The sequence below is a fragment of the Sinocyclocheilus anshuiensis genome, unplaced genomic scaffold, assembly GCF_001515605.1.
Source record: "Sinocyclocheilus anshuiensis isolate Anshui unplaced genomic scaffold, SAMN03320099.WGS_v1.1 scaffold283, whole genome shotgun sequence".
Taxonomy (NCBI): domain Eukaryota; kingdom Metazoa; phylum Chordata; class Actinopteri; order Cypriniformes; family Cyprinidae; genus Sinocyclocheilus; species Sinocyclocheilus anshuiensis.
In genome coordinates, this window is record NW_015549605.1 from 6,477,000 (window position 1) to 6,490,073 (window position 13,074).

At 34.9% G+C, this 13,074-nt stretch overlaps 1 protein-coding gene and 1 long non-coding RNA gene across 2 annotated transcripts in view; both read left to right on the forward strand.

Moving 5' to 3' along the window:
- Positions 1-1,835, forward strand: part of LOC107658983 (uncharacterized) — a 23,164-nt gene extending 21,329 nt beyond the window's left edge. The window contains exon 4 of the long non-coding RNA XR_001630860.1: positions 1,743-1,835. This is a non-coding gene — a long non-coding RNA (uncharacterized LOC107658983). The remainder of the gene's footprint in view (positions 1-1,742) is intronic.
- A 30-nt stretch (positions 1,836-1,865) lies between these two features.
- On the forward strand, positions 1,866-13,074 carry LOC107658756 (tubby-related protein 3-like). The gene is given in 9 exon segments (XM_016447405.1): positions 1,866-2,070; positions 4,715-4,836; positions 4,877-5,074; positions 7,734-7,925; positions 8,000-8,112; positions 9,194-9,311; positions 9,398-9,496; positions 10,077-10,248; positions 12,368-13,074. Coding segments are annotated over 9 exon segments (1,353 nt in total). The 3' UTR covers positions 12,502-13,074.

Here is a 13,074-nt window from a genome sequence, read left to right on the forward strand (position 1 = left end):
AATTAATAATACTTGGTAGCACATCTATAAATTATAAAACACAACAAAAAACACAATAAAACAAAATAATACACAATAACACGTATCAAAACAAAATAATACACGGTAACACATCAAAACATTATAAAACACATCAAAAAGCAATAAAACAATAATACACAATAGCACACAATAATACACAGTATGGATGTTACTTTCCATTGTGAAGCGATTGATTGTTTCCAGTGTTTCCGCCCCTCAGCGTGAGCTGAACAGCATCGTCTGACTTTAAGTGAAACTCTCATTGTGTCAGCAGCCCTCATTTCTCTTCCTGTCTGTCATCTACTGTCATTTCATCCCACTTCTCTCTCTCTCTCTCTCTCACACACACACACACACACACACACACACACAGTTCGGTTCTGCTGTTGTAAGGATGATTCTAGCGAGCATGCGTCAACTTCTTCATCTTTCTGTGAGTGTTTTGTTTCTGGGAAGGATTGTGTGTGTTTTCTGCTCATCCTCCTGATCCTTGACTGTTATCATTCACTTCCTGTGCCGTACAGAGCTCTCGCTGTTTTTATCTCAGCTCTAGTAGATTATCTTTGTATCACAATAGCTGTCACATGTTTGGATACTCCTACTTACTCTTTCGTGTGACTGTTTTTCACATTTTATAATCATCAAAACTATGAAATAACAGGAAACGGAAGTATGGGAATGATGTAGTGGACAAAATGTTGTAGCTTAAAATACTTACATAGCAGAATAGAATAGTGTTATTTTAGTACTATTAATGTACTAGTATTTATTAATATTTTAAATCAGCTTTTTTTATATTGCCAGTTTTCATTTTAATGTTACCATTTTTTTTTTTTTTTGCATTTAGCTTTGGTTAATTTTGCTCTCAGTTTTAGTAATTTTATACTTCAACTTGAATTTTATATCAGTTAGTTGCCAGAATTTTCTATGTAATATTTATATTTTATTTTATTTCAGCTTCATTTCAACTGCCATAAATAATTTTTTGTAGTTTTAGCTAACAATAACAATACTGGAATAGAAACAACATTTTAAGTTTTACAGGTTTATTTTATTTTATACTTTCTTTTATTTTCCAGAAACATTTTTTAATAGTTTTAGTTGACAATAAAAACACTGAATAGAAGCAACATTTTAAGTTTATGTTCATGTTTTTATAGGTTTCATTTTTTATGTAACATTTACTTTTTTTTTTCAGCTTAATTTCAATGAACGACAAATCATTTTTAATAGTTTAGAATAACAATACTGGTATAGAAACAACATTTCAATTTTTATATTTAATATTTATATATATTATATATTTAAATAATATTTATATTATTTTATTTCAATTACCAAAAAATTTGTCAACAATAGTAACACTGGAATAAAAAGTTCCTATTAATTTTTTAAAGTTGAAGTTTTTCTTGTAACATTTCTATATATATTTTTAATTTCATCTTTGTTTAAATTACTGAAAATGTACTTTAGTAGTTTTAGTTAACAATAAGAACACTGGAAAAGAAACACAACAGCAGAATGATGATTCCTGTATAGTAAGTCGCTCCAAGTGTCTCATGATCTGATTGCATATTCTCTAAAAAGCCACATTAACAGACAACACCCTCGTTTTATACTTGCTCTAATGGTTTGACCCTCTATTAAATGCACTGTATGCATCTAGTAAAGGATGAATAATGAATGATCTGAGTGTGTTAATGGTGTTATTGTGTCTGCAGAGGGCGCTGCTGGAGCAGAAGCAGCGGCGGAAGCGTCAGGAGCCGCTGATGGTCCAGCCGAACTCAGAGGGACGTCTGCGGCGCTCGCGGCCCCGCCGCAGGGAAGAACAAGAAGGATGAATAATGAATGATCTGAGTGTGTTAATGGTGTTATTGTGTCTGCAGAGGGCGCTGCTGGAGCAGAAGCAGCGGCGGAAGCGTCAGGAGCCGCTGATGGTCCAGCCGAACTCAGAGGGACGTCCGCGGCGCTCGCTGCCCCGCCGCAGTGAAGAACAAGCGCCACTCGTGGAGCCGCACCTCAGCACTGCCAGTGACATCATCCTGGATGGTGAGGCTTTAAAGGGACAGTTCACCCAAAAATGAAGATTTTATCGATTCATTCTAATTTAATGTTTTGCCACGATTTTGTTTCTTAGAAATCGAGGAATCGGGATTTTGAATAGAAATATTACCAAACGTTAGAATTAGACACTTTGACAATATGCCAATGATGACAGTAAAGAGAAAAGATCGATCCAACCGCATGTCGGCACTCGTGATTAACTGCTCACGTGTGACGCGCTCATATCACACAGAATTCGCTTTTGTGGACTAGAAAAAACATGCAAGAAGATGGGAGTGAACTTCTTTCAACTTGAGCGACGCGTTTTTAGAATGCCGTATCATTACATTTACATTTAGTCATTTAGCAGACGCTTTTATCCAAAGCAACTTACAAATGAGGACAATGGAAGCAATCGAAACTAAGAAAAGAGCAATGCTATACAAGTGCTATAACAAGTCTCAGTTAGCTTAACGCAGTACACCTAGCAAGGGTTTTTTAAATAATATAATAAATAAAAAGAAAACAGATAGAATAGAAAAAGATTAGAAAGCAAGTGTTAGTTTTTTTTTTTTTTAAAGAAAACAAGCAGCAAATGAATAGAGTGCAAGTTTAAAAGGGACAAGTGTTAGAATTAGAATAGAGAGTTAAAATCAGAGAGAATTAAAATCAGAATTATTAAATGTCATTCAGACATGTATCATGCATGACACGAGCGCAACAGTCAAACACACCCATGTTTACATAGAAAAAACAATGGAAAAGCAGCGCAATCGAATTTAAAAAACCCCGTGAAGAACTACTAGTGTACGTCTGATATTTCATGTTTGCATCATGGTGACAGGCTGACAGCTGCTGTTCATTGTTTTTACAGAACATTTATAGTTAATAATAGTCTACTGGTGTTATACCTTCAGTAATTTTGAATTTGAATTACCTTTCAAATTTTTTTCAAATTATTTAAATCATTTTTTCTCAAATTATTTCTGAACATACCTATAAGACAAGTTTGTACAAGATGTAGTTGTAGTTCATGCATCTTTTCTGCAAAGATATGTAACAAGTGATTTGTTTAACATTTACTTAATGTGTGCTGCACTTGGAATAGAATTTTCTGTAGCTAGAGGGTTAATAAAGAAAAAGTTACTTGAATCATGTTGTAGTTACATTTTCAAGTTGACTAGTTAAAAAATCGGGAATCGGTCAAACGTTCTGAAAAAAATCAAGATTTTAATTTTTTGCCATATCGCCCAGGGCTAATTTGCTCTTAATTTACTCGCCCTCAGACCACTCGAGATGTAGGTGACTTTTTTTCTTCAGTAGAACAGTAAAGAAGATTTTTAGCTTATACCCTGGTCTTTGGTGATTCATAAAATGCAAGTCAATGGCTACCGGCACTTTGAGAGTCAAAAAAAGCAACACAAAATGTATACTTGTGGCTCCTGATGGTATATTGAGGTCTAAACGAACGGTCTGTGCAAAAAAAACCCTGAACATTATTTACAACATTATTATTACCTGTAATCCAGAGCCTCCTGAGTGATGTCCGGTTCACAAACGAATCATTCTTTTAAACCGATTCTTTTTAGTGAACTAGTTGAAGCAGTTCATCAAATCAGAATCGTTTGAATCAGTTCACAGCTCGAGCAGCACAGATGTACAAATTACTCAATTAAAACTCATTTTCAGACGCCTAACAGTCACTCCGACTCGAAATGAGCCAAAATAGCGGCATATCTGATCCTATGATGAATGAACTCATTCAGCGCTCCAGTGAAATGAACATTTTTATGGTTTAACATTGTTTATGTAAAAAGGTGAGCTGATGAAAACAAGTTTATTCACTTTATATGCCTTAGACATGCAAAACATGCACTATTCACATCATAATTGGGTGCTTTAATAATATAATTGCATATATGTGACATCATTGCATGATCATGTAATCAAACTAGTGAATTGAACCAGTTCATTGAAACGAACTGTCTGAAACAAGCAGTTCACGGAAAAGAATCATACTTCCCATTTGCCCTGAGGCTCTGGATTACTGGTAATAATGTTGTAAATGATGTTCAGTTTCTTGCACAGACCTCAATATATCATCAGGAGCCACAGGGATTCATTTGGTGTTGCCTGTATTTTTTGACTCTCAAAGTGCCGGTACCCATTGACTTGCATTGTATGAATCACCAAGGAGCACGGTTTATGCTAAAAATCTTCTTTACTGTTCTACTGAAGAAGAAAGAAAGTCAGCTACATCTTGGATGGCATGAAGGTGAGTAAATTAACATCATCTCTTTTTTTTTTTTTTAGGTGAACTATGCCTTTAAATCATGACACTCCTCACTATGCTCTTTATTATTCATCCCACTGTTTTGCTTCAGTGTGGTTTGTGTAATAGTTTTGCCTTCTCTTATCTGTTTCTCAGGACTCATATCTGCTGTTCGTCCTTCACTCTCTCTGAGAAGGTTTTTCGTTCATTTGCAGTCAGACTTTTTTAGTTTCCATTATCAAACAAAAATGATCTCTCCGCCTGCTGAATAGATGTAGAATTGAATATTGTGCTTTGATTTGCATTCAGTATGTCGCTCTGTGGCTGTATGTGTGTTTTGTGTGTGAATGATTTAATGTGTGTGCGCTTGTCCGTCAGGCATCGACGGCCCCGCGGCTCTGCTGGGTTCAGAAGCTCCAGATCTGGGCAGTAAGATCCAGGTTCTGTCGGTCAGTCCACCGCAGCAGCCCTCGCCGCCCGCTGCAGAAAAGTGTGTGTGTGTGTGTGAGGGTGTCTCAGGAGATTGCGTGTAAATGTCAGTCCTCGTCTCGGCGCAGCATCTGTTGTTTCTCATCTCCAGCTCTTTAAACTCTGTTTCTCTCAGGACTGTCTGGCAGCATGAACTACGACGAGGCCAGCGAGGAAGATGATGATGAAGCTGAAGAGCGAAGCCGATCGCTGTCGCCGAACACAGAAAGCACTCGTCCTGCGTCAGCCTCCAGCACCAAATCAACCACGGTCAGACAGACACAACAACCTCCACACAAACACACAGCCACAGTTTGATGCACACTGACTGACTGTGTGTGTGTTTCTGCTGAAGTCTCAGTGCTGTAGCAAACTCTTTCTGTCACATCATATAACTGTCAATTCATAAATAATGACATTACGATATAGTATATTAGATATAATATAACTATAGTACATAACATTAACATAACATTATTTTAGTGTATTATATTATATTATACCATAAACATTTCAGAAATGAGTTTCAGAAGCTTTAAATAAAAAAAAAAAACGTTTTGTTTTTAAATAAAACAATAAAAAAGATTAAAAATAAAAAACAACAAAATATAAATGGGAAAATATATTAAAATAAATAAATATTAAAAAATAGATTAAAATATAAATAATACAATTAAAATAAATAGATAAGTGATACAAGTAGATTAAAAAAATAATGAAAAAGATTAAAATAAGTAATAAAAATATTAAAAATATTTTAAAAAGATGGAAATATGGAATTTCTTTTCGTTTATATGCAGATGATGTCCAGTTGTACCTCCCCTTTAAACCAAATGATAAAAATGCGCTAGGAGCTCTGTATGCATGCATTCAGGAACTTAAGTCATGGCTTACAAAAAGATGTTTGACTCTAAACGAAGGTAAAACTGAAGTAATTCTGTTTGGACCTAGTGACGCTTTTAATGCCTGTAAATGTAACTTTGGTTCCTTAGCTCAGTGGGTTACTCCATGTGCAAAAAATGTAAGTTTTTGGCTTGATTCTGGTCTAAAGCTCGACAAACAGATAAATGGAGTAGTTAAAGTGTGTTTTTTCAATCTTCGTCGCCTGGCTAAAGTGAAACCTTTGTTATCAACCAGGAACTTCGAAAAAGTAATTCATGCATTTGTTATTTCCCGTTTAGACTATTGTAATTCACTTTATTATGGGATTAACTGCTCATCCATGGAGCGTTTACAACTGGTCCAAAACGCAGCAGCCAGGCTTTTGACGAGAACACGTAAATTCCAGCACATCTGTCCTATCTTGATCTCTCTCCAGTGGTTGCCTGTAAAATTCAGAGTTGAATTTAAAATATTAAATAATCTTGCGCCAGTCTACCTCACTGAGTTGTTGCACTCACACACCTCAGCGAGACCACTTAGATCGGGGCCTTTAAAAATGTTATCCGTCCCTAGGTCCAGACTGAAACATCGTGGTGACCGAGCTTTAGTGACGCTTTTAATGCCTGTAAATGTAACTTTGGTTCCTTAGCTCAGTGGGTTACTCCATGTGCAAAAAATGTAAGTTTTTGGCTTGATTCTGGTCTAAAGCTCGACAAACAGATAAATGGAGTAGTTAAAGTGTGTTTTTTCAATCTGCGTCACCTGGCTAAAGTGAAACCTTTGTTATCAACCAGGAACTTCGAAAAAGTAATTCATGCATTTGTTATTTCCCGTTTAGACTATTGTAATTCACTTTATTATGGGATTAACTGCTCATCCATGGAGCATTTACAACTGGTCCAAAACGCAGCAGCCAGGCTTTTGACGAGAACACGTAAATTCCAGCACATCTGTCCTATCTTGATCTCTCTCCAGTGGTTGCCTGTAAAATTCAGAGTTGAATTTAAAATATTAAATAATCTTGCGCCAGTCTACCTCACTGAGTTGTTGCACTCACACACCTCAGCGAGACCACTTAGATCGGGGCCTTTAAAAATGTTATCCGTCCCTAGGTCCAGACTGAAACATCGTGGTGACCGAGCTTTTGCTATTGCCGGGCCAACACTTTGGAATAATCTCCCTGTTGCCATTCGAACAGCACCTTCTTGTCTGTTTTTAAATCAATGCTTAAATCTTATTTATTTGAAAAATGTATGCTGGGTTAAATTTTTACTGTACTGTTTTTGTGTATTTTCTACAACTATGTACAGCACTTTGGTCAACCCTTGGTTGTTTTAAAATGTGCTTTATAAATAAATGAAGAAAGAAAGAAAGAAGAAATAAATACATAATGGGAAAATAGGTTAAAACATGTAACTAGTACAATTTAATACAAAAATAAATAAAATAAAACAAATAAATAATCTTTTTTTTTTTAAACGTAACTATAAAATTATATGATAAAAATTAGCTTAAAATAAATAATGGAAAAATATTAAAATAAATGAATATTTTGAAATAATAAAATGAATGAAAATAAATGAATAATAAAATATAAATAATAGTTTAAATAATACATTTAAATTATAAGTAGAAATTGTATAAATTTGATTACAATAAATTAAAATATTGAAAATAAAAAATATAGAAATATTTTTTAATTGATAAAATAAAATAAATAAATAAAAAAACAGATTAAATAATAAAAACAACATCAATAATGCTGTTGTGTAACACTGCATCAAGATTTCATTTTGTGCTTAATTTTCTCACAATTTCCATACACTGCCATTGCATCGGAAGTTGCAGTGGCCTGAATGCGGAAGCGATTGTGCATAGAGTCCATTAAACTCTGGATATTAAACTGGGATACGGGAAAGTATTTCATTCAGTTTGTGAACTTTCCTCCTTTTCTCAGAGACCCTGTGAGAATAATTAATGGTGTATTTTCATCACTCATTCATATCTGAGCACTGAATGTGTGAGTTTTGTCTTTCTGTCCCATCAGGAGTGTCTCCCGCTGGGTTCTCCATCGGCTGAGGGCTCCTCCGTTGAGGTGGATAATCTGGAGGAGTTTGTGCTCCGTCCGGCTCCGCGGGGAGTCACCGTCAAGTGCCGCATCTCGCGGGATAAGAAGGGCATGGACCGCGGCCTCTATCCCACGTATTACATGCACCTGGAGAGAGAAGACGGCAAGAAGGTTTGATCTGATGCTTCACAATCACTTCTGCTCACTTTAGTGCTCTCTCGCTCATCTCTCTCTCTCTCTCTTAGGTGTTCTTATTGGCCGGACGCAAGAGGAAAAAGAGCAAAACATCCAACTATCTGATCTCTGTAGACGCCACAGATCTGTCCCGCGAGGCCGAGAGCTTCATAGGAAAACTGAGGTGCCTCTCTGGTGTTTTTTGTCTGGTATTAACTCGTCTCATCTCAGGAGATTCAGTCACAAGTGACCTTCAAATGATCAGATCCAATTTAACACTGAACTTATGATTGATCGGATGTTTCTGGTTCAATACACGTCAAGATCTAGTGACATCCAGTCAGTTACCACAGAAAACAATTTCAACTCATCCCGTTTCTTTAAAGCATCAATTGTGGTTTCAGTACTGCATTTTCAATAGAAACACATGAGCATGACACTAAATAAAAGGGAGTGTTGGGGGGCCGTGAAAAAGTTAGGAGAAAAACAGTGTATGGAGTGTAAAAATAAATAAGTAAAACAAAAATTATTTAAATAGATAAATTTAATTTTAAAAATTTTATAAAAAAAAAAAAAATTAGATTAAAATAAATAAATAAAAATAGTTAAAAAAAAAAAATAAAATTAAATTGAAATAGATAAATAAACAAAATTGTATTAAAATAAAATATAAAAAATGTTATTCAAATACATTAATAATCAAAATTGTATTCAAATAACTATTAAAAATTGTGTTCAAATAAATAACAATTAGATAAAAAATTGAATAAATAATAAAAGTAATACAAAAATATTAAAATAAATAATAAAAAATATATTTAAATAAAAAATAAATAATGAAAGATGTATTTAAATGAATAATAAAAAATTGGTTAAAATAAAAATATAAGTAATATAGCTACGTAGAAAATATGTTGTCATTTATTGTATTAGGTACTGAATATTTTCTAAATGACATTTTACACATTTCTAACATGATTTTTTCAGTTAATCTTTATGCACGAAAATATATAGCTGCCTTTTGAATTTTAGAATATAAAAGTAGAAAACTCTTGAGTTAGACAGTGTGTAGCCCAGATAATAAACATTTTTTACTGAATAATTAATGTGCTGTATTAAAAACACAAGCTTCACGTTTGTCCTTTTAACCCTTTGCTGCCCAATGCCACGACTGAAGTCACATTTAGCTTGTTTTGGAGTCTGTGTGAGTTGATGTTCTGCCATTCATTAGATGATGAGTTGATGATGTTCACCGTTCACCGCAGGTCTAATCTGATGGGAACCAAGTTTACTGTGTACGATAACGGCACGAACCCCTCGAAAACCCCCGGAGCGCTGCTGGAGGAAACCAACACACGACAGGAGCTCGCCGCCGTCTGCTACGTCAGTGTGTCTCTGTTCCTCTCTGTTTCTGAGTGGTTTTGCCCACTTCTTATTGTGTGTGTGTGTGTGTGTGTGTATGTTTTTAGGAGACCAATGTTCTGGGCTTCAAAGGGCCGCGGAAGATGACCGTGATCATTCCCGGCATGAACATGAACTTCGAGCGGGTTCCGGTTCGGCCCGCGTGTGTGAGTAGCTATGTTTCCATCACCTATTGAAGTATCGCATGAGAAACGAATGATGGAAACGCCAAATTTCCAATAAAAATCCCTTAATTCGCAAAAAAAGTTTTTCTGCTCGCTTGAGGTGGTTATTGACTCGTGCGATAAAGGGTTGATGCGAATAATGGGAGATGGAAACGCATTTTGCGAATAAATTCCTCCAAGCGCATCAAAAAAGTCATGTGACTGCACTATGGGACGGCAAAACCTGACTAACCAGCGGACCAATCTCATTACACAGCATCTGAAATGTTGTTATGGTCATTCGGAAATGATCATCAAAGTATTTCTGTATAATTGCCTCCCAGAAATGTCTTACATGACTGCGTTCTCATGCCAGTTTATCAGGAAGTGACGATTTTGTTCTCTTTGACTTGTTGGATGGAAACGATGCTTGTTCGCAAATGTTTTATGCGATATTCCAGTTTTGAGTTAAGTTAAATTCGCAGCTTTGGATGGAAACCCGTCTAGTGTCTCCTCTGGCTGCTGTCAGTCAGATCATCACCATGAGCGCAGCAGCTGATGTGTGTGTGTGTGTGTGTTTCAGGAGCAGGAGTCTCTGCTGAGTAAATGGCAGAATCACTCGCTGGAGAATCTGATCGAGCTGCACAATAAAGCGCCGGTGTGGAACGACGACACGCAGTCCTACGTGCTCAACTTCCACGGCAGAGTCACGCAGGCCTCCGTCAAGAACTTCCAGATCATCCACGACAACGACCGTAAGTCACCTCAGTCAAGCAGTGTGAGGTGTTATATATATATATAGACTTATACCATGGTCTGCCTGAATTCTAATTGGCTGGCAGGTATGCAGTAAAACCGTTTAATGCACAGGTAGTTCCAAGCCAGATACTAGATCGCTACTAGGGGTGTCAAAATGGCTGAAAAACTAAATTCGAATTTTTTACTTAAATATTATCAATATTCAACTCATATTAGAATTTAAAATGCATAATTTCAGTTAGGAGGGAAAAAAGCTTTTGGCTTCTCTCCTGAGGCCACAAGAGGGCACATCGAGCAAAATATTACTAATGCACGTTTATTCAAAGCAATAAAATAACACGACTATATTTGAAAAAAGTGCATAATGTTTAAAATAATGTTTATAAACCATATATAATTAAGTTGCTTAAACAATTAGAAACAAAACAGAATCATGCATGTATGTATAGTTTAATACAAAGGACCGAAAACCAATCACAAATAGTACTTTTTTCATTTAAAAACTTGAGATGCAGTGGGATGGGGAAAATCTGCCATAAAGTCTCGAGACATGTTTTTTAAAAGTTGAACTTGCATTAATTTTACATGGCTTTCTAAACATGCGGCTCTTTTGTGCGAGACGCGAGTGCAACGGTGATAGACATCCCTTCTAGAAAATGCGATAAATATGTGTTCTGTGTGAACGGCTTGGTTTCAGTTTTGACGTAAACAAGATCTTCTCTGCATTTATGTTCTTTTTTCCGCAATATTTGTAATGAACAACGCAGCAGCGCCGCATCTAGTGGCTTCAACTGGAAGGGCTAACAAAAACATTATAATGCAACGACACTTACATCGTCATTGCATCTCGTGCGCCACTGATAAGGCTGCCTGACGCACACCTAAAATGTGGATTTTTATTTTAAATTCGACGAATATTCGAAATTCGTATTTTTTTTCTCTCGCTACATTATATTCCTCAGCAACAAGGTGGTAAAATTGCTGTTTTTGAAGTTACACAGCTTCACTGTTTGTAGAGAGACGCGCAGACGCAGGTAACACACACACACACACACACACCTCTCTTTCTCTCTCAATTAATAGTTAATTTAAATAAATGCTATAATTCATTCAAAGAAATGTGATCTTATCGCACAATTTCATCTCTGTCCTCCGCTTCGCGTCGTGTGGTTCTTGGCCTCCACGTTGTGCATTAAAATCGTTTAATGCACAGCTAGCCATGCATTATCCCTTACATATTTAGATGTATTTACGTGAGATATATTTAGGTAATATCATATAATATCAACATTTAGATTATATTTGATGTTTACATTTAAAATTTAATTTTAGGTGAAGTATTAATAATTTTAAAGTTTGTCATTTTTTATGTTTTTAATATAATTTTTATTACTTTTTATTTCAGTTTTAGTTATAGTTATTTTAGTACATCACATATAGATAATATTTTGAATTCTGTTTTATTTTATATACATATATACATTTTATTTTTAAAGTATTAGTAATTTTGTGAATTTTATGACTTTTTATGTTAATTTTTTGTAATCATTTTTTATTTTTAAATATGTATGCAATTTTTTTTTCATTTTTAGTTGTAGTTATTGTTGTAGACAAAACTAAATGAAAATGTGAGAAATGTTGCCTTTTTATTTTTATATTGTCTGTTTTCATTTTAATTTTAGTTGAAGTATTTGTAATTTTAAAGTTGTTTTAATCATTTGTATTATGTTTTATGTAATTTTTTTATTGTCTATATAGTTTTTATTTATTTTAATTTTTATACTTTTTTTTTAATTATTAATTTTTAATAAATGTTTTAAGTTCTAGTTTTAGTTATTATAGTACATCACGTTAAGATGAATGAAAATGAGAAATATTGCATTTTAATTTTTTTATATATATATTTTTTAATTGATTAGTAATTTTAAAGGTGTTTTAGTCATTTTTATAATTTTTTTAATATTTATATGTATTATTATTATTATTATTTTCAGTTTTAGTTATTTTAGTACATAAAGTTAAACTAAATGAAAATGGGAAATACATTTTACAAATACATATACATTTTTTTTTTAAACAATAAATCGTTGTGATTGTGTGTTGTTGTGTTTTCAGCTGACTACATCGTGATGCAGTTTGGTCGTGTGGCGGAGGACATCTTCACTCTGGACTTTAACTACCCCATGTGTGCCCTGCAGGCCTTTGCTATCGGCCTGTCCAGCTTCGACAGCAAACTGGCCTGCGAGTGACTACGTGACACACCTCACCCCTACACACACGCACACACACACACACACACACACACACACACACACACACACACACACACACACACACACGCACTCACACACACACTCGCTCACACTCACACACATGGGCTCTTCACTCAGGACACTAAAGCACAGTCGTCCTCAGGAAGAGGACTTGTGCTATTTCACAATAATTACAAACAAAAGGACCAAATTAATTATTTTGTAAAGGAAACACATCGAATCATTTAACCTTTTACTACCTGGAATAACTGACAAGATGATCCTGCAACTGTTTTTTTTCGAAGAAAAAGAAGACACGCAGGATTTATGCTTTAATGGACCAATAGAAAAGAGACTGAGGAATATTCTGAAATGGAGAGATTTTATTTAGGCTTTTTATGATGTTTTCTGTGATGTTCTGTAAGTGTCTGATGGATTTGAAGTGTATGTTTTTAGGAAGAATCGCACACAAATTGTTAAGAACATTTTCGGTCAGAATTTTATTGAAGCTTGTTTCTGCCACGGGATAAAAAATAAAAAAGGTAATTGTGACTCACAATTCTGACTGTT